The sequence below is a fragment of the Dipodomys ordii genome, unplaced genomic scaffold (assembly GCF_000151885.1).
Source record: "Dipodomys ordii isolate 6190 unplaced genomic scaffold, Dord_2.0 Scaffold136, whole genome shotgun sequence".
Lineage (NCBI taxonomy): Eukaryota > Metazoa > Chordata > Mammalia > Rodentia > Heteromyidae > Dipodomys > Dipodomys ordii.
This window is the reverse complement of record NW_012267352.1, coordinates 1925003-1948103: the sequence shown is the minus strand read 5'-3', so window position 1 is coordinate 1948103 and position 23101 is coordinate 1925003. Positions and strand designations below refer to the sequence as shown.

General features: G+C 34.9%; 1 protein-coding gene across 1 annotated transcript; it reads left to right on the top strand.

Moving 5' to 3' along the window:
• Positions 1–364: 364 nt before the first annotated feature.
• Positions 365–22852, top strand: LOC105996815 (chromosome unknown open reading frame, human C21orf91). Its single transcript, XM_013031043.1, has 4 exons — positions 365–498; positions 14126–14662; positions 15902–15964; positions 17972–22852. The coding sequence occupies exons 1-4, from the start codon at positions 372–374 to the stop codon at positions 18136–18138; spliced, it is 894 nt and encodes a 297-aa protein (XP_012886497.1). The 5' UTR covers positions 365–371; the 3' UTR covers positions 18139–22852.
• Positions 22853–23101: the final 249 nt, after the last annotated feature.

The following is a 23101-nucleotide window of genomic DNA, read 5'->3' as shown; positions in this document are numbered from 1 at the left end:
CTCGCTCGCGGGGTCGGCGAAGCCCGGCCGCCGCACGGCCGCTCCCGCCACGCCGTCCGTGTCTGGGTTCGAAGTCGAGAGGTGGAGGAGGACGGCTGCGGAGCGCCGCCCGGGAGCCCCCCACCCCGGGACCCCGGGGCGCCCGGGCCATGGTGTCACTATGGCCTTTGCCCTGGCTTTGCGTTTTTCCACCCTGAAAGGTCACAGTGTGCTCCGGGGTTGGCCCCGGTTTCGGGGCGAGGAGGGCTGAGCACCGGGTTTCTTCTTTCTTCTTGTTATTTTCCTTCCTAGAAGTTGTCGGCATGGCGTGCGGTCGGGTCAAGTTCTGGAAATTGCGTAACTTTCCTCTCCCCCTTCTTGGCAGGGGCACTATGAACGAAGAGGAGCAGTTTGTAAACATTGATCTGAATGATGACAACATCTGCAGTGTTTGTAAACTGGGAACCGATAAAGAAACGCTCTCCTTCTGCCACATTTGTTTTGAGCTAAATATTGAGGGTAAGGACACAGTGTCTTTAACGTCAGAGTGCGAACCTCACGCAGCTACTTAGAGGAAACTGTCAAAGTAGATTTCTTGGATGACTAGGGGAAAAAATTGTACAAAATCTGAAGACTTGTTAAAGATGAAGGTTTTGGGAAATGATACAACCAGAGGAATTACAGTACTAACCCCATTCTTGCTAAAATTAAAAATGAGATATTGCCTGGTAAATGTTTTTTCTAATTGATAGCTTATTTGGTTTGCCAAGTCTAACAGACATGTTTTTCATATTAAGAACTAATTTAAGCATTTATACATTGATAATCAAGTATAATTTTATTCCTTTGGGTCTACTAAGCTAGTACCTGAGTGAGGTGAGCCTGTATTATTCCTCCCTTTTGCTTCCGTTATTAATTCCTTTTCAGTGACACCTTTAATGTGTGTATTGAGATTAGTAGCTAGCTTCCAATAAAGATGTGGTTTACTACCTTTCTCTTGACAATATTATATTAAAACCCTGATTTTTTTTAGATATATGAAAAAATGTTTAACAATCCTGAATACATAAAATTTTGCCTGTAATTTGAATTTAAGTTTGTAACATCTCATTGAAGAGATTTTCTTTTCCTAGACCTTTACATTTTGGGCAGATTCAAAACAGTATTTCAATTCTTTCCTGACTATATTTGAGATTTTTGTGATTTTTTTTTGAAGTGATGCAAAATGTTCTTATAATGAAATGCACACAGTGATTATATACTTTGAAATTCCAGTTAGGACTTGATATATAGAAATGTAATCACCAAATAATAAATGACAGAACACCATGGATTTCCTGTGTGTAGAATAGCTGTAACTTTGGCTTTACTAAATGTAGTAATTATGACTAATTTCAAAAGAATGACTTAAAATATTATTTTTCTGTAGCATTTATATTACTATGCTGTTAAACTAGAGCAAAAACTCCAAATTTATGTCCTTTGGAAATAGAAATGACCAGTATATTCTGATGCCTTATGTAAGTGTATATTTGGATGAATAAAAACAGAGCTGGGCGCCAGTAGCTCATGACTGTAATCTTAGCTACTCAGGAGGCTGAGATTTGAGGATCATGGTTCAAAGCCTGCACAGGCAGGAAAGTCTGTAAGACTCATCTCCAGAAATGGTGCTGTGGCTCAAGCAGTAGAGTGCTCGCCATGAGCTGAAGAGCTCAGGGACAGCACCCAGGCCCAGAGTTCAAGCCCCACCACCCACCCCCCAAAAATTAGACATGATCCAGTATAACCCTTGTAGGCGGATAGGTAGAAGACACCAGATTGCTCTTGTCATGTGCCAGGTATTTTCTGTGAGCCTTTCCAGTGCCAGAGATTATACTAAGTACCTTACTGGATTATCTTAAACTCAAAATAGCTCTGGGATGTCTACTGTTATTACTCATTTTAAATGTGCTGGAACTGAACCTTAGAGACCTCAGAAATGTACTTCAGTCCCATAGCTAGTAATGAGACAGTCCTGTGCTTTGAAGCTTGGCCACTGGCTCTGTGTATGTGATCTTAGTTCCACTGATCTAGTGTCAATGGTTGTTTTATTGTAAGGCTGCGAGTGTTAGAAGCTTGTCCTCTTCCGTCCTAATCGGTTATCCTTGCTAGTCACTCTGTCAGTTTCTTCTACCCAGGGCTTCCTGCTAAATCAGCATTACTGGGTAAATTATTTTTTTGCAGAAACCTAAAAATTCATAATTGCTTTTCTATCCTTTTTAAAAATATACTTTTAAACTGATTCTGTGTAAAGAATATACAGACATTTTTGAGGAATGTTATATTCCTGAATTATAAACATTTCAGCTCTTGATATCTAACAGTAAGTCCTGTGTTTTTGAAATTATAGTTGTCTCTCAATTTAAAAACAAAAGCAATTCTTAATTTGATAAAATATTTCATTTAGTATTCTACATATATTCTAGATTTTATATATTAAAATTTCCAATGTAACTTTTGTAAGAAAAATTGAGTAAATATTTCTTCTCATCTAGCATCAGTTCTTTGCTTTGAAAAAAAATACACATTTTTATCGTTAGTACCATGATGAGCTAGTTCATTATATACATTTTGTTAAATTTAAGATTATATGAAATAAGAGAAGGAATGAGTACCCTTGGTACTCATTTCTTTATTTTTTTAATGTTAGTATAAAGATTTTTAAAAGTCAATAGAAAAAAGTAATACAAAGGTAATACTACAAAAATTATAGTATATATTCTCCATCTTGATTAGTAAGCCTTTTTAAAACATTGTTACCAAATTTTGTCACAATGCCAGTCAGTAGACTTGAATGCAAGAGGGACTTTAAAATGTACGTTTAAAACTACTAATTTGGAATCATGTTCTTTTGTAATATGATAATATTTCGGGTACCTGTTTTCTTAGCTACATTTGCTCTAAACAATTCATTTTTTTCTTTTTTTATTTTTCTTTTGTAGTAAGGAACAACAACAATTAGACTGGCTTAGAGCTCACACATTTTTAGTAAATAAAAGTAATATTTTATACATTTAGGATTGTTTATATCAAATCAGCCCAGTCTCCTAATCAACAGGCCTGTTTAAAAGCTTTGTGCATAGTTTGTACAACAAAGACAATGGATAGAGATATTCTAAAAAGACAGTGGGGTCTTGTTTGAGTGATTTCACACTCTGAGCATAGTACTAAGTTGTCTTATTTTTCCTATGACTTCACAGTACTTAGGAAATGGGTACCTAGATCAGAGTGGTTGCGGGGTGGGGGGAACAGGTGTTAGTTTAGAATAAGTATACAAACCAAGATGATGAACTTTAAGAATTTAAGAAATGTAACCTGAGGACTCGGGTATTTAAGTATTCTCATGATTGACTTTTTAAAAAGTCCTCACCTGGCTGGGCACCAGTGGCTCATGCCTATAATCCTAGCTAGTCAGGAGGCTGACATCTGAGGATTGTGGTTCAAAGCCAGCCGAGCAGGAAAGTCCCTGACACTTGTATCCGCAAATAAGCCACCAGAAAATCAGAAGTGGTACTGTGGCTCAAGTGGTAGAGCACTCACTTTAGCTGAAGAGCTGAGGGACAGTGCCCAGGCCCAGAGTTCAAGCCCCACAATGACAAAAAAAAAAAAAAAAAGTCATCACCTGTAATTAATTCATTATTAGGGTAATAGGTCTACTTACAGGATTAGGAGATACATGTATAAATTTCTAATACCCATGCCCTGTCTTTGACTCTGAGACACAATAAACTTTTTCATACATGTTAGCCACTCAATATTGTAAACCTAGTTTTCTTGTAGAATCTGTAACTGTTTGATGACCAAGTCACTGTTATTCCCTCTGCTGAGCAGAGAGGAAGGCAACCCAGTGAAGCCAGCACTGTGGCACCAGTAGTAAAAGTCAACTGTAGTGTAACAAAAGTCAGGAATGAGAATTGATGGGGAAAGATCAAGAGTTCTGGTACCATGACTTTCCACTTTCAGTGTTTGCCAGGAAAATTGTCAAACTGGCTCTTAGATCCTTTCTATTTTTCTCTGATAACAAACTCTCTGATTTATAGAGGAAAACCTTTTTTCAGAAGGTGGGACTAATTCCTTTTATACCAATCCAGTAAAGTTGATGAGTAAGCATTTGTCTAGCTACTCTCTTTAGTATACCTAATTCACCTCATTAGTAATCTTTGTAAGAAAAATCATACTCTGAATAGTTATTATACATTGCTTTACATATATGTACTATACCTGAACTTAGGAGAAATTTGTATTTTCATATTGGATTAATCTATCAAGACTTTTTTCAATAAGAATTTCTTGAATGCCCCCCCCTAAAAAAAGAAAAATCATAGGTATTTTCACTTACAGGCATAGGAGAGTGGTAAGCCCTGTGTCTGTTTACTTTTGTTTTTCTTTCTTTTTTGTTTTTTTGGCACTATTGGAGTTTGGACTCGGGGCCTTGAGGTTGGTAGGCTACCACTCTACCACGTGGACCTCTAGCTCTGCTTTTTGCTAGTTATTTTTGAAGATGATGTCTAGCAAACTTTTTCTGCCTAGGCTAGACTTGAACCATAGCCCTCCAGATCTAACCCTTATGAATAACTAGGATTAGAGGACTAAACCACCAGTACTGAGCACCTACTTCTGATACTGTTCTTCTTTGATTCAGTCTTTGACTATAATGCTGTTGGTAGTTAAGTGTGAAGAACTGTTTTGAAACTTCATGTTGCTGACTGTATTTGAGAGTTGGAAATAGTGATTTACTGTTTAAGATGACTTATTCTTTATGTCTTGTTTCTGATGCACTAAAATCTTTCCACTTAAAGATACCCCTCACTTGTGTGGGAACATTATAAACTGCAAACTCATTCTGCCACCAGCCTTTTTTTTGTTTCGCATCCCGTGATGACAACATATGTCTAAATGGCATTTTTAAGTATAAAGCTTACTATGGCTTCTGAAACTGCAATGTTCATATATATACTTATGTTTGGAAATAAAGATTCAAGGTTAATTTCTTTTTCCTTTACTATCTTTTATAGTCACTTTAAATTATTGTAGTGCTTTTAAATGACTATATAAATATGTACAATGTTACTTAAAGAATATTTAAATTATTTAACTAGAATTACAAAGAAGTTGAATTGTAAAAATTTTTTGTAAATAGTTTGGATCTTTTTCATGTTGTTTTTCTTGTCTATGAGAAAATCACATTTCTTGATTTTGAGTTTATAAATTTAGTTTGTCATGATGGCTTGCTATAGTCATCTGATTATTAATGCAAAGTATTTTTGAAGATATGAAATAACATCTTTTTAGCCTCATTTATGGTTAGAAAACTTACCTTTCTTATGTTTGTCTTGTATTTAAAACATGCATCTATCATATCATAATTTGAATAGATGTTCTAGGAGTGTAACAGTTTAGTGCATAGAAACTTTTTTAGGATAAGTAGTATTACATTAAATATATATATATATTTTAAAAGCATATACATATCAGTACATATCAAGCACAGGGCTACTTAGATCATTTGGACTATTGGTCTAGAGGTTTTTCTAGCATAATTTTATTTAATTTGTAACACTTAAAAGTTGTGATTTAAGTTTAACATATTTTAATGAACCAGGAAAACAGCCCTTTATGTGTTGTGCTGCTATGAACTTAGTATCCTTTCTTGGTCTAGCAATATGGCTTCAAAAGAAATGGTGAAGGATTCTGTACATATTCTCTCAGTTATCTGCCTTTTACAATGCCCATTTGGTAGCTTATCTACAATGTGATTATTTAAAACAAAATGAATTGAAATTAAATAAAATTAATATTTCAGTTCCTAGGTCACAGTAGTTACATTTCAAATGCTGGATAGCCATTTGTAGCTGGTTACTATATTTTATGGCTCGGATACAGCAAATGTCCATCCTCACATAAAGTTTTGCTGGACATTGTTAGTTATAAAAAAAAACTGGGAGTAAAATAGAAAAAGGTTATTTTTTTATAACAACCATTTTAGTAATAAACAGTTGTTATGTAGGTGTTTTCTCAACTTTCCAACTGTTAGATTGAAAAACTAGAATTCACTGGGAGAAGGCTAATCTTTTGGTTTTTTGACAAATCATTTGCCGTTTATATATCCAACAGTATAAAAACTTACATTTTGAGTTTCTTAGCAATTTCAGGTTGAGGCTTATCTTTAGACATGAACTGTCATTGAAATTTCCCTTGATAATTCATTTGCAGGAAATAAGGTGATTTGATTAACTGGTCAATTGCCCTCTTAACACACAAAGAAGCTTTTATCATGACATAACCATCTCTAAGCTAAAATCTGTCTAAGACCACCTGTTGGTGAATCTTTCTTTAAGACTGTAATTCTCAAATGTGGAAAAGCAAGATATTAAACCCATCTGTATTAGCTTGAGTGCTGATCGCCAATAATTCCATCTGCTAACAAAGTAGAGATAAACAGTTTATTCTCTTTCTCCGCCTTCTCTTCCTCCTTCTCCTGTTCCTCCTCTTTGTACTTGGATATTAATTTCATACTTGCTATGAAGGTGTTCTACCACTCAAGGCATGCCCCCAGACCTACCTTTTAGTTTCAAATAATAAATTGATACTTGAACATAACAGTCTCCCATCACTTCAGTGGCTTTTTTTTTTTCTTTTTGCTGATCCTGGGGCTTGAACTCTGGGCCTAGGCACTGTCCCTGAGCCTCTTTGAGTTCAAAACTCATTCTCTACCATTGAGCAACAGTACTACCCACTTTTTCTGAGTAGTTTATTGGAGGTAAGGGTCTCAGGGACTTTCCTGCCTAGGCAGGCTTTGAATCACAATCCTGAGATCTCAGCCTCCTGAGTGGCTAGGATGGCTTTTGAGTTTGCTGAAGCAGACTCCTTTATCATGGTACTCCCTAAGGTATATAGAAGAACTGGCACGTTTACAAGAAGTAGAGGCTTGTATTTATATTAGAAGGAAGTTGGTATTCTTGCCTTCCTACTTTGATCTAATCTTCCCATCTTTAGTTCCGTGACAGGAACTGGCAGTTGCTTGGCATTCAATTAAATAGTAGTGGCTTTTCTTAAATCCTGGCTTAGCCACAGCTTGCTTATCAACTGCATAGTAGTTTGTCAAAGTGGCATTTGGGCAAGTAGTATTTGCCCTGCAGCCATCCTAACCCATATCAATGTGTAATCATAGTATAGTGCAGATCACCTGGCACGGCTTCAGAGACTTGGTACATGCAGGCACATGTGCATTCATTAAGGGGGTAATAAGAGTGGTTAGAACTGAAGAATATATGCCCTGTTTTCACATGATAGCTGCTCTTGGGTATAGACCAGTAGCTGCCAGATCTCTGCTTTGTGTTTTTGTTTGTTTGGTTGGTTGGTTTTTTTGTTTTGGGTTTTTTGTTGTTGTTTTCGGAAATGGGGCTTGAACTCTGGGCCTGGACACTGTCCCTCAGCTCTTCAGCTCAAGGCTAGCACTCTTACCATTTGAGCCACAGCACCACTTCTGGCTTTTTCTGCTTATGTGGTGCTGAGGAATCAAACCAGGGCCTTATGCATGCAAGGCAAGCACTCTACCACTGAGTTACCTTCCCAGACCTCTGCTTTGTTATAAGAGAAATCAGGAAAGTGAGAACTGTATATGCATATACTGGTTTTTCTCTTTAAGACATCTGAAAGCCAAACAAAACTTGGGCAGTTATGGATCAAGCTGTGGGTGTGGCACATTTATTTAAAGTATTTTTCTTCTTTTGCTTCTATCAGAAGTAGGTCTTCTCAAAAACAAAGAAGTGATTTTTTTGTTCTTTTTCATCTTTCTTAGTGCAGTCATTTGACGTTCCTCCAATTTTTATAATTAATATTTGTTTAAAGAAGCACAAAATGTTACTACTCAATATGTGCATCACATATATATAAATATACATATGTGTGTGTATATATAGTATACACACATATGTATACATATATACGCACTTGCTTCTATGTCCTTTCTTAGCAATGAAGATAAGATCATATCAAGAATAAAACACCTTAAATCTTGGAAAATTATTTGAGTTGGGCAAAACTTGAGCCTCTATGAAAGAATTTTTAAAGTACTGCTACCTGAATTGTTGCATAAATGGTTGTCATATTTGAAGGTAATATGTTTAAAATTTTTTCACATCATGTTAGCATCCTGGGACTCTAATCATAACTAAATTTTCTTGCCTTATTCAAACATAAAGAAAACAAACCATAAACCTACCCTTTAGGACAACCCACACTGCCAGTTCTCTGACTCTGCTCAAAGTGTGAAGTAAAAAGCAGAAAAAGTACAAGTGGTTGGTTACCTAGCACTTACCAATTTCTCACCAATGTGTGGGGTATGTATTCAAACTTTATACCAACTGCAAGCTGTATTGTGGGGTATGTGTTAAAACTTTATAGCCAACTGCAAGCTGTATTGTATTTGTTCTACTTGTGGTTCACCAAAATATATAAAGCCAGTCTTTATATTTGAAAGTGAAATATGTAATCAAATTCAGATTGAAGTCTAGTTAACAACAGGTAAACCTAGATAAGGCAGTCAGTAATGTGACTCAGGTATATGACATATAAAGCTATGGGTCTTCAGTGTAGAGACAGTTTGTCTGACAGGATCAGCTGGTGAACCAACAGAGGAATATTGCTTAGTTTACTTCATTGCCACTAAATGGTAAATAGCATCTTCAAGAGGCTGTGGTAAAAACGAAGATAATGGGATATGGGGTAGAATTTTTTGAAGTGTTTTGTTATTTATGGCTTCTTTTGGGTACTATTTAGAATATCATTGTTGATACTTCCTGTGTTAGGAAAAAATACATTTTTACTACCAGCAAATTAACTATAAACATGGGAATCCCTTTAACTTTTTTTTAATTTTCTTAAAATATTTTATTTTTTTTAATATCCATGTTCGAGTAGTTTGGGCCTTTCTATGACTTTAACCAAGTTTTCATAAAACAACTTATTTTAAAGAGAGCATTAAAGACTGCGGATAGCAATAACATGGCAGCCTAGTCAGTTTTTTTGTTTTTGTTTTTGTTTGTTTGTTTTTTGCTGGTCGTGGGGCCTGAACTCTGGGCCTGGGCACTGTCCCTCAGTTCTTCAGCTCAAGGCTAGCGCTCTACCACTTCAGTCACAGTGCCACTTCTGACTTTTTCTGCTTATATGGTGCTGATGAATCAAACCTAGTGCCTCATGCATGCAAGGCAAGCACTCTACCACTGAGCCACCTTCCTAGCCCTCTGAGTCAGTTTTTAAAGCATTAAAGAATGGAATATGTAAGACTCCTGGGATAAAAATGGAAAAAGAAATCTAATAACAGTTTAACTTTTAAAAACCCTTTACAGACACCAACATACTGAAGTTTTCAAATATTCTCTGTCCAAAAGAAACCAGTAAAAAATAAAACTAGTAGTAATGTTTGTCAGCTAAAGTCTTAGTTCTTTGATAATAACCTTATAGCAAAAATAAAAGTTACATGGGTATCTTTGAGGCAAATTTTAAATGTGTTCTGATAAGTAGGATGCCAATTCCAATGGCCTTTGCAGGAAATTGCAGCACAAATTTTAAACTGGTTTGGAAATTCCTTATAACTCTGCCCCTTAGAAGTATTGGCTCATTTAATTGCATTTGAAATCATTTCCTTTCAAAGCCTGTTTTTGAAACAAATGAGTGCTCAGAGCTATCTACACTTATAATTGAAATTAAACAGTCAGTTGGGTAACTCACTGAAATCTCTGATAAAAGCAATGATTGCTACTCTACCATTAGATAGAAATGATGAGTTGAAAAAAATCACTTCAAGAGTTTATAAAGTTACGAGCATATTGCTATTATAAATAGAATGAGCTCTAACATTCTTTTCTACTTAGAAGTAGTTTTTGTTCAATAATGTAATAAGTTATTTTTGCTTGCTTTTTGTTTTCTCTGCTACTGCATGGGATATTTAAAAATACGTTTGCAAAACAATTATCAGGTTGGATTCTGAAATCCAATTGTTTTCAAGTATTAACTGTCTCAGATAAGGAAATCAGAGGTGCAGTTCCTACTGAACCTCTTTGTATATTTAGTGTACTAAATCTCAACTTAAACTTATGTAAAGCTTTATAGTTTTCTTGTCACAGAAATGCCATCTCTATATTAGTGCCTGGCATCATTTCCTTAGACTATGGGCTAATGCCCAACAGACTTAATATTATTGTCTTTAAGTATGATCTGTGCAACCTGACAGAACTACACATCCTAGTTACCTAGTAGGATGGGCAAAATTTTGTTTAGCAGTCTTTAAAATGTCTTTTTGATTTTCCTTATGCATGTAAACACTCTCAAGTTCATACTGTGTGTCAAATACCAAGACCTGAGGATGCTTGTAAGATAAAGTCCTTTATTTCCCACAGAACTTTCCTTTTAGCAAAAGGCAAAAGCCAATTTAAAAGGCTGTTATAGGGCTGGGAAAAAGGTGGCTTAGTGGTAGAGTGCTTACCAAGCATGCATGAAGCCCTGGGTTTGATTGCTCAGTACCACATAAACAGAAAAAGCTGAACGTAGCACAGTGGCTCAAGTGGTAGAGTATTAAGAGAAACTTGCATATATATATCTTCTAGCCTTGAGCACAGAGAGGCTAAGGGACAGAGCCCAGGGCCTGAATTCAAGCCCCAGGACCAGCCAAAAAAAAAAAAACTAAGGCTGTTATGAAATCTTCTTTGATTAGTTACAGAATGCTTTTTAGAGGAAGACTTATATAGGAGATGATAGTGATAATGATTTGTTTGCAGTGAAAATGGACTGAAGCAGAATTTCAACACGTTATAGTTACTAGATCTTATGGGGAAAGAAAATCTATTAAGAAGGACATCAAAGCATCTGAGATTGGGGGAGGAAGGAGCTCCTAAGGTGGACACTTAGCACAGAAACGGAGGGACAGGGTGAACAAATGCAGCAGAGGTACTTAATAAGCACTGTATTGAAATTGAACTATGCAGCTTGTGAGTGGGATGTCAGGAAAAACTGGGAAAGAAAAGAGGGGAATGAGTGACATTGCCCCCCCCCAAAAAAGAAATGTACTCTTTAAGTATTCTGTAGGGAATTTGTTCCCAAGTGTCTGAATGAATTTGGAATTGTGTTTGCAATTTATATGCTTCACCTACAACTACTTTAATTCTATGATTTATTTTCTATCTTGGTAGATATTTTAGAAGCATTCTTATCGTTTTGATTTTCTTGGTTCTTGTTATTGGTGTGGAGATTTAAAGGTTAAGAAAAACTATGGTATAAGTAAAATGAGTCCTTTAATCATTATGAAGTATAATTGAGCTAGAAACAAACTATTTTTTTGTTGTTGTTGTTGTTCGTGGGGCTTGAACTCCGGGCCTGGGAGCTGTCCCTCAGCTCTTCAGCTCAAAGCAAGTGCTCTACCACTTGAGCCACAGCGCCACTTCCAAAACAAACTTTTTAAAGTCCATATTCTATTGACCTCTTGTTGGGATGTAGCTCTGAGGTATATAAGGACTGTCATTGTTTAGGTTTTACCTTTTAAGATACAATCTCAGAAGTTTCTGTTTGAGTACCAAAAATTCCATAAAATTTAAGTTTAAGACCTGCAAAGTGTTAAAAGTTTTCTTTCTTATATAGCGAAGAAGACACTTGCATCATATATCAGAATGTACTAAATCATTGGTTCACATACCTTTGAGCTCTGTCAGTGGACTAAGAGTGAAATCATTTACTGTCTGGAGGGATTAACTAGCTAGCCTTCAGTTGACAATTAGACCCAAAGGAATTTGAAGAATAAGGAAGCTCTTTAGTAGATTTAGTAAAATTTACTAATTTCATAAAATTAGTAAAGTAAGTTTTAAGTTTGCCTATGTATCTGTGTTTCCCAAAGAATCATTTCTTATTTGGTCTACAGTTTGTTTTTTTTGTTTTTTTGTTTTTCTTGGGTCCGGTCGTGGGGCCTGAACTCTGGGCCTGGGCGCTGTGCCTCATCTCTTCAGCTCAAGGCTAGCGCTCTATCACTTGAGCCACAGCACCACTTCCGGCTTTTTTCTTTTTGCTTATGTGGTGCTGAGGAATCGAACCCAGGGTCTCAGGCATGCAAGGCAAGCACTCTACCACTGAGCCACCTTCCCAGCCCTTGGTCTACAACTTGTAACAACAGCCTTTTCTCTTTATAAAACTCTATATTGTAGAGAATAATGTAACTTTCAATATTTTTATTTCAATAAAAAAGAGTTGTGAACTTTTTATATTTTCCTAGTGTGAAGATACATACTATTATGTCGATTAGAGCTTTGACGTTTCACATGTTAACTTATTTGAACGTTGATAGAAACTTGACCTAATCAACCTGGTAGAAATACATGTACACACGATTGCAGTATAAATAGCTAAGTAATAAATATAATTTATATTTTCAGTGTAGGTAGAAAAGTCTAGGAAATTCTATTTAAGCTTTAAGCAATTTTTATGCACAGTGGAAGAAACAAGTCTCAAATGTTTAATTGTACCTCATGAGAGCACTTGCTTGCGCATGCCTCTAATGGTGCTTAGAAGCCTTGCTCACATAGCTTCAGGTGTGAGGGAACTTACACATTCTGGCAACTCAGCAAGTCCTAGCATTGGCTAAGTCTACTTTGTTAGAACAAATTAATATTCACAAGCATGTTATATCTCATTTCAAACCATTACAATGCAAATCATTGTGTTACCATTAGCAGAATTTAGAGTTGGAGTTTTTTTTTTTTGAGTGAGTTTTTTTTAAGTAAAGGAAGTAGGCCATGGTTTTTTTTCTTTTTCTTTTCCAACTTAGCTAATAACTTAGCTAACTTTAGTTAGCTAACGTGGCTAACTAAAATCTGAATGGCCGTCCGTTTACTTAGTTTCAAAACCAAGCGGATTTGTACTGTTAGTTCTGGAAGACATTAATTTTCAGCTATACTCTTTGATTTACCTTCAATATTAAAAGAAGAGCTGTTTGAATTTAATAATATGGCTTGAACTTATGAAAATTTGCTAACATATTCTGACATATTGAAATTTCTATCCAATGTATATGATTTTAGAAAATAAGATAGTATGCTTAAGGTCTACTTATACATATTCAGATACAAAAATGTAATATGCTGAGTGCTGGGTGCTGATGCCTGTAATTCTAGCTACCGAGGAGGCTGAGATCTGAGGATCCTGCCTGGTTCCCTGGCAGGAAAGTCTTTTGAGAGTCTGATCTCTAATTAACCACCAGAAAACCGGAAGTGGTGCTGTGTCTTAAGTGGTAGAGTGCTCGCTTTGAGCTGAAGAGCTCAGGAACAGCGCCCAGGCCCAGAGTTCAAGCCTGACAACCTACCAAAAAAAAATTTAAAGTAATACAAATATTTGTTATTTATGGTATGTAGTGAATATTTGTGAGTTAGAGAATTATACTGACTATTCTGTCTTGGCAGAATGAATTTACTACTATGTGCATAATAATTATGTATAATTCATCTCTTTGAAAAGATAAAATTATCTTGATAAAGATTTAATAGGAATGAAATGGGAATGTGAAAAACATTAAGACACTTTCCTTTTAAAAATTAAACAGTTCATTCACTTTTTCAAGGCTTATATTAATGTGTATTTTCTCAGTCTGGTTTATCTCTCTCCAGTGAAAACATAAGTACTAATTTAAGAATATGCTTTACCTGTATTTTTGTTAAGGAAAAAAATAGGTGGAGCATTTCTGTTACTGAGCCTTAAAAAAGAAAAAGTTTTAAGTATGTACTTAAAGAGGATTAGTGAAGAAAACATTATCATTTGAAGTACAAGAGTCTGTGGGTGTAGTTGTATAGTATTTCTTTCATTTGTATACAATAAGGTGTCTCTGGACTAATACTCACATTGAATCAGTAAGTCCTTGGACTTCCCTATTCTGAATATTACTGAATATATTGTTAAGCAGAAGTGGAAAGTATTAAGCCATATTTTATTACCAGTGTCAGTATTTTTAATATTTTCCTCTACTGTATAACTATCAGGGACTGTATTTTACTAGAATTTGTATATTGGTAAAGCAGCTTATAGAAATGTCTTATCTTCTTGAATGTTCATCCTTTTTTTTTTCCTTTAGGTGTTCCAAAATCTAATCTTTTGCACACCAAATCATTACGGGGCCACAGAGACTGCTTTGAAAAATTCCACTTAATTGCAAACCAGGATTTTCCTCGACCTAAGCTTCCCAAAAGTTCTTATGAAGGAGTTAAAACCATTTTGACTAAGAAGATAAACCGGATTGTACAATATGCACAAAATAAAGATCTGGAGTCCGATTCTGAAAGTTCTAAAACCTCCCAACATCACCTGCTTAATTTCAGACATAAGCCAGATAAGAAATTACTTCCACAGTTTGACTCCCAAGTGCCAAAATATTCTGCAAAATGGATAGATGGAAGTAAAAGTGGCATTTCAAACTGTAAACAAAGGATTTTGGAGCAGAGGGGAAATACAGACTTTGGGCTCGCTACATTACAAGATTCAAGTGCCACTTTATGCCGTGACAGTGTATTGTGGTCCCATAGTTGCAAGCAGGCCCAGAAAAAAGAAGAGCCAATCTCTAGACCAGAAGCTAACATCCAGACACACAATCTACATTTCAGCAGAGAGGAATGTAAGTCACAAGGAATGAAAGGATGAAAGTTGAGTGGGTTGCTTTTGCTTTAGGGTAGGTTTTGGAGATTTTTTTGGTTTGCTTTTTACATTTTTGCATGTCTGATGTTGAGGATTTTAATGTGTAGTATTTTAATGTATAGTATTTAAATGACAGCTTCACCTTAGCCAAAATAAGTTTTAAACTCTCTGGAATACTGAGTTTGGGCTACCCACTGAAGTTCAGTAAGTCTGTCATTTATTTTGTCATGATCAAAGGAATCCATAAAGCATGAATTAAAAAGCTCATAGTTCATACTCTTTACAGAAGTATAGCCTCAACTATTTTTGGGGGGTTTTTTGTTTGTTTGTTTTTTGCCAGTCCTGGGTCTTGAACTCAGGGCCTGGGTGCCGCTTTGAGCTCTATTTTTGCTCAAGGCCATAGCTCCACTTCCAGCTTTTTGGTGGTTAATTGAACATAACAGTCTTGTTATGTCTTGTTATGTTTGACCCACAGTCCTGCGATCTCAGCCTTCTGAGTATCTAGGATTACAGGCGTGAGCCACCAGTGCTTTAGCAGCCTCAACTGTGAAGTAGTAAGCATTGTAATATCACAAATATCTACAAGACCAGCTGGCTGGAGGTGTCATTTAAAAGCAAAAGTCTGACATTTTACTAATCTATAGGTGATTTGTGTTTTAATTTTAAAATTAGGAAACGATTCATTTTGTCTGCATCTGTTTCTATAAAAACTTAAAAAAAAACTGAGGTAATTTTAATTGACTTTAAGCCAAATTATTTTAGAACCAGAAGGGACTTTGAACACCATTTTAGACAATTTTTTGATACTGTGAATTATCTAAGATTGTTTAACTAGATAGACAAATTGATTTTTCAATTTTTTTCCACAGTACTTCAGTGTGCTCAAACAGCAGGTCATGAGCTATGTAATGTTTAGTCAAAATGAGCTTGATGGAAAGTGACTAGAACTTTCTGTAAACTCAAATAGGAGACACCAGAATCCAGCAGGCCAATTAAGTATTTTTTCGTGATGTGTTTCCTGTTATTTCTGGTGATAGTGAAAATTGGGGGTCGTGACCAGGACTTGAAAGCTACTTACTGCACGAGTTAATGAGTGAATCCTGGAGTACTGCTGAATGCCGTGTTGGCAGGTGACTGCAGTGATTTAAATTAGTATATTGTGTTAAGCAGCTTTCTTTCCCTTTTGTGATTTTAAAATGAGTATGTTTTCATGTTTCAGTGAACTCAATGACACTTGGTGAAGTAGAGCAACTGAATGCAAAGCTCCAACAGCAAATCCAAGGTAAAGAATAAGTTTCAACATTTTTTTTTATAACATGAAAAGTTTTGATATAGAAAGTCTCCTATGGCAGGACATAATTAGCTTCAGTAGTATTTAAATTTGTATTTTGATCATTTGCACCTCTGCTATTCTTCCTTATCCTTCCTCTTGTTCTCATCTCCTTAGAGGTCTCTCTTTTACTTTCATGACCTTAATTGTTCTGTTTTGTCTTCCTACATGTGCAGCATTTTCTTCATTCATTCCTTGATGGGTACATAGCCTGGACTCCATAACTTAGCTATTGTTTAACACTGCTGTTAGAAACATGGGTAGATGGGTATCTCCATAGTAAGTTAGTTGATGTCAGTTCTTTTGTTCGTATATCCAGAGATGATATGGCAGGATCATATAGCAGTTGTATTTTTTGAGGAACCTCCTTACTGATGTCCATGATGGCTAGACTAATTTACATTCCTACTATTAGTGAATAACTCACTCCCCCACACACACAAGCCTTTGTTTGTTGTTTGTTATTTTGTTGTTTGATGATAACCATTTTGACTAGATGAGGTAGAATTTCAATACAATTTTTAGTTTCATTTTCCTAAGCAAAAATGGAGAGTACAATAAATCTTTACCTATTATCAACATTTTAATCATGATATTCTTCTTCATTGTGGGGTTGTGATCCCTGACAGGCCTTTCAGACAAGTAGTATTGCCACTGACTTTTTGTTTTGGTCTTTATTTTATTTTTTCCCAGTTCTGGGGCTTGAACTCAGGGCTTGGGCACTGTCCCTGAGTTTCTTTTGAATAAGGCTAGCACTCTGCCACTTGAGCCACAGTGCCACTTCTGCCTTTTTCTGTTTATGTGGTACTAAGGAATCAAACCCAGGGCATCATGCATGGTAGACAAACATTCTTACACTAAGATGCATTCCCAGCCCTTGTTCTTTTTTGTTGTTGTTGTTAATTATAAATTTCAAATGCAGAAAAGTAGTGAGACCAATATAATGACCATCATCACCAGTGTTTAACTTTTATTTTAAAGTATTGCTAATTTTTTCTTTTAATGTCCTTCCCTCTTGCCCAACATTTTGCATGGATTATTTAGAAACAAATCCCAGACATTTTACTGTTTGGCCTATAAACACTTGAGAACTTTTTCTAATAAATGACTTTTTTTTCCAAAACAATGGCAATGTAATCACATCTTAAACACTGACAATATTTTAACATCATCAAATATGATAGGAGCAATTAAAAACACATGCCCCCCAACTGTCTCCTTTTCTTTACAATGTATTCCCTGTTAGGTAATGAAATTGCACTTTTGAGACCTTTAAGTTGCTTACATACATTATATAGTCAGTAGCAAACTAAAAACCTTTTTTAACTGTGTGTCTTAACCCATAGCCTCAGGAATAATGGTAATGCTAATAATCACAGTTTATATTTATCAAGCATTTTATAAGTATGATATCATTTAATTCTTAGAGTAATACTGTAAGGTGTTTGCTCGGATTATTGATCTTATACATAAGAGGAAATAGAAACATTAGAGTATTTTTCCTGAGGCATATGATATAGGAACAAGGATTTGAAATTCCAGGTAATATGATGGAAAGCCTCTTGGAAGAGTGTCCAAACCTGGATAGCAATTGGCACTTCTTATCCAAAGACAATTAAATATTGTTGAGCCTATCTATATATTCAAATTGAGAAATGAATGTAGTCGAGATAATCACCATTTCTGTTGTGTATGTTTGCACTTATTTGATTGTAACTCTAGTTAAACTTGATGCATGCATAGAGATGTCAAGTATTCAGACTTGCTGTGTTGATCAGCAAGAGAACGCTGTTTGAAGAACACTGTTGAAGAGAACACTGTTTCCTTGGTGTCAAAGTAGTCACATTGAGAAAAGTTGCCCAATATATTCATTTTAGTAAGAGTACATATTTATTTACAATATAAATCAGGAGCTTATGCTTTGTATACTAAATGAAACTACTTTTTAAATTTTTGCAGAAGTTTTTGAGGAGTTATCACACCAAGTTCAAGAAAAAGATTCTTTAGCCTCAGAGCTCCATGTCCGTCACGTTGCTATTGAACAGCTTCTCAAGAACTATTCCAAGTTACCATGCCTGCAAGTAGGACGAACAGGAATGAAGTCACACTTTCCCATAAACAACTGAACCAAACTTCACATGCTCTACCCTTTATTAGTCTGCCAAGCATGCATACTGAAGAAATTTGAGGAAAGTTCATGGGCCATATTTTTATGATCATTTATTTAATTAGCAGAGCCTCAGGAGATATTCAACATCCTTGTCTAATAAAATAGATCCCTGTACTCTAGCCTTCTAGGGTTATCCTTTGGCTTCATTTTAGGAATCCGTATCCTATAGTTTACTACATGCTCATCCCAAACTTTCACAACCTAAAACTATTTAAATGTTCTGCTAACAGTGTGATTTTATTAAACATTTTAATATAATTCATCTGTTGAGACAATAGCAGATTAACAAGCTATATTAGTCTAAACTACTAAAGATAATTTTTAAAAGGGAAATGAAATTCATAAATCACCTCTTATTTATTATGAGAAATATTTTAATATAAAATTTTTATAAACAAAACTATTTTAGGTACTTATTCGTTCCCTTTGTAAGTATGTATTTGAATGGCACTGTATATTTACACTTTCATGTGTAAATATGTTCACCCATATTTCAGATCACTGCATTTTATTATTTTTAATAGTGTTTTTACAACTATTATTTTGCTTTTCAAAGATAAATGTATTTTAGAGTAACAATCTAGCTAGTTGAGTTCTCTGATAAATTAGGAAGGTGAAATTAATAACTTTTGTAGCAAATAATCAAATAAATAAATGCATTATTTTGTTTTCTAACTAAAGCAATCCCAGGATAAGAAGAGAATAATCATCTAATTTCCCCATAGAAACCACAGCTTCTATTTTGTTCATTGTTACTTCACTTCTAATGATTTTTGTTATGTTAGAATTTGGACAGAGTCAGCCAAGCCTCCCTTCCAAGTCAAATGTAATATATATTTTTCAAGTTGAAATTGTTTTTTGTACTATTTTTGGAAAAAAAATTCTGTGTGCCACTTCAGATACATTTCAAAAAATTCTTATTAAACTGTTCAAATTTTGTTTTCAATATCATTTAATTCAGTGCATAAGAAAGCATTTTAAAATATTTTTCTAAACTTTACAGTCTAATAGGAAAGGTAAAATTGCTTGACACAAGAAAAAGAAAACTCCTAGTTCAACAAAAGTAAGCCCATATAAAGGATATTCTTATAAACTGCCTATGTTTTCAGAACTCTTAACTAATAGGTTATCTAAAACAACTAGGTAAATTTTATGCTATAGTAAAGAGTATATCCATGGTCCTTAAATGGTACTTAGAATGTATTTTCCTATTTCTCTATGCTCGAAAGAATCTCAAAGAAACTCCATTAACTTGGCAGCTTCGTGTATAAAGATACAGATGACGGCTGCCTTAAATCTGACAGCCAGTCCTGGGCTTGGGTCAGATTTCAATCTTAAACACAAACAGTATTTGACTATTCAAAAAAAAGTGTCCATCCAGTTGAAAGCTACTTTGTATATCTAAAATGTATTAAATCTCCTTGAAAGTATGTTGATATGCCATTAATTTTTTTGTTTTTCTTTGAAATAAGCTAAACAGTCAAAGTGCTTGTGAAAAGCCCCTTTCAATATCAGTTCTTTGAGAGCCGTCTAAAATGAACTTAAAAAATCCAACGAGTGAAGTGGATGTGTTGCCTTAGTTTTGATAAGCTTTAAACCGAATGTGTGGCAGTTCGAAAGTGTCTAAATTTACAAGTTGGATTAAAGACGTGTTCTGGTCATGCCGATAAGTATTTTAGTGTTTAGTTGTTATGGTTACCTTTTGAATTTACTCTTTTGGGCATAATTCATTAATATTATGAGCAAATGTGGTTGCACATATTTGGACTTCTGTTTAGATGACTTCAGGAGAGTCATAAAAGTTTGCAATGTGTTGCAGTTGATACCAGTAGTAGTGTATTTGCAGAACATGAGCCATATGGTGCAGTCCTAAATACAACAGTGTTATCCAAAGAAAATGTTTGCTCCTCTCTTAAAAGAGTTTTCTGGCAAGTATGTAGCTTTACTAATGAGTTTGCAATAATTGTGTGGGAATGTGCATGTACTAAGATCTTAATTAGGGACTCTGACTTAATCCACATAGATACTTCTACTTAATCTTTTCAAAGGAAAGGTGCTCCTAAAACTATCTGTGGTGCTGGTACTAATATCTAGTACTTACTCAAATGAATTTCTAGAAAAAAAAAAGTTGAAATATTTTGCATAGCATTGTATCCTAAATATGTGTTATACATATTTCCATGCTTTCGTGATTGAATATGCAATTGCTATATATGCAAAAATAAGGATCAGGGAGAGTTGAATACTAACGAGAGAGCATGAACTACCACATACGCAGGTTTCTGTACTTAGCGGTTCTGTTTTCAGTACATGTTGAGAAAGTTTTCAAAGAAAATCTCAAGTATGGCTTCACTTTCAAAACACAGATTGCTATTCAGTCATTACTGACTTTTCAGAGCTTATGTGATCAAGGACAGAAAATAATTTTTTTTCAGCTTTGATTTTATAATTAGACAAGTTAAATCTTTGTAAAGATCTGCAGTCAAGTGATTTTAACCATATGATGGTTTTTCTTTAAAGATTAGGTTTTCTTCTACTTACCATACTGGAAGCCGCCCCGTGTTTGATCCCCATTAAATTATCCAACTTTATATTTTGAGAATATGTCTTATCTTTTGACGAATAGTAACATATAAACTACTCCTTTGAGCTGGGCATATTACCACGCTTATGATCCCAGCTAGCTACTAAAGAGACAAAAATAAGGAGAATCATGGTTTGAGGCCAGTGCAAGCAACAAGGTTAGCAAGACCCCCATCTCAACATAACTACATGGGAGACATAGGTAGGATTGGAGTGTGAGGCAGGCTAAGAAAATGTGAGAGGACTTATCAGAAAAAGAAAGCAATGAAAGGTCAGGGGTCATTGCTCAAATGGTAGAGCACCGGTCCAACAAGTAGAGCACCTTGAGCTCAAACCTCAGACCTGCCAAAAATAAATAAGTCCTTTGAAAGAAGACATGCACTTGAGACCACTAACAAGATGATGATTCAAGCAGCCTCGTGATATTTTGTTCAATTATGTGATCTTTTATGTAAAATGTTAGAGAAAAGAGATGTCCTTAGTTTTTTTAAATGTGTGTTTATTTCACCAGGAAGTGCCCATTTTTATATACATTTAAAAAATTTAAAGTATCAAGCTTATGTTGGAAAGTGATTTTAGGAATGGCAACCAAAAAATTCTATTTTGCTGTCATTTTAATAGCTATCGGAAGAGTTCTTTGTCTTAAGTTCTATCATATCCTTTGTTATTGAAAATGATTTAAAATATTTTTGTTTATTATCCTCCTTGGTGTTTACACTGTTAAGGTTTGTCCCTCAATTTAAAGTAAGTTTTTGGATTTGTATGTGTTAATATTTACCACTTTTGCTTTTTTGTTTCATCTTAGAGGAAAATAAGCTTTCATTATTAACTTAGCAAAACATATGCTCTTAAGTAGAGATTTTTAAAGATTACATTCTTTGTGCAGTTTTAGTAAAAAGATTCAGATTAGTAACCATAGAAGGTTATGTGTCCATGAAACATAAATTGTACATTGAAAAGTTCTTGTGTTATTTTTTATCATAGTTCCTTTACTGACAGATGATGTTATTGCTTAAGCTAAAGTAAGAGTATTTTAAAATACTTATTAAGAAGTGTAAAACTCTATGAATTTTTGAAATACCTTCTGTTCAGATGTGATGTTACAGTAGAGATAATTGGTTTCATTTTAGAATATGACTGCATCCTTAGCTTTAGATTAGTAGAAAGATTATTGAAGGAAGTGGCATATATCAGAGATAAAGCCCTCAAGTCATTCTTGCCTGGTTACGTTTCTGTGGTGATGGGTAGAAAACCGTTTAAACCAGTATAGTGAGTGAATTGGGCTGTAGCACCTGTTGCTAGGTTTGGAATATCAAATATGTCTTACATCTCAGTGTTTTCATTTTACTTCATATTTCCACAGCAGTCCCCATTATGGCACACTCAAACCTACTAAGCAACTTCAGGCTATGTTATCTTCACATAAAACATATATTGAGAGTCTCTAGCATCAAGATCTAATTCTTTAGCATTTACCTAATGTAATATATACCTTAAGTACTACTTTTAGTTTAATAGTCCACATTAGTAATGCATCTTAGTGATTTTGAACAGTCCACGGTTTTAACCTTACCGAAGTGAAGCTAAACAATCATGGAAATACTACCCGCCCCCCAAATAGTGCTTGTTGAACTTATCCCAGCTATACTGTTCATTCCTGGCTTCCTTTCAACATATCTAAAGTAGTATTTCCTTTCTGTCCTATTATTTCCAAAAGAAGGAGTTTAGAAAAGGTGTTCAGAAGTGACAGTTTGAATGTTGTTCCTACTGTTACAGAGGGGAGAGTGTGTGTGTAAAGTGTACCTCACTTTAAAACTAAGTCTATGCTATGGCCACTGAACTTTAATATACTTGCTTTGGTGTTAGAAATTTATTTTACAAAATTGTGCTAAGATATTTGGAAGAGAATGGAACTGCTATAGTAAAAACTTAAAATTTTGTTTCAGAAAGCTTATTAGATATTGTTTGGTTATATTTTCTTTGAAAACTGCAATAATTTATATATTTGTATTCTGCTTTGAAACTGTAACTATATAAGCTTGTCTATTTTTAATTTTACAACAATAAAATATTTTGTTATAACTTTAGTGGATTTTTTCAAGAGTACCTATTCTTTTAAATGGCTAGCCTGCATTTTTAGGGAATCTAACTTAAAATTGTTTTCTTGATGGGGATGTAGCTTACTTAATGTCTCACATGTTAGACATGTCTTACTTGATGATTTCTCAATTTCTTGTGAGAATCTTACGTTCTGTTTGATACGTACAATTTTCTGTGTCCTAAGGATCCACAGAACAAAATAAGATCGTCTCTGCAATTTACTATATGTACATTTT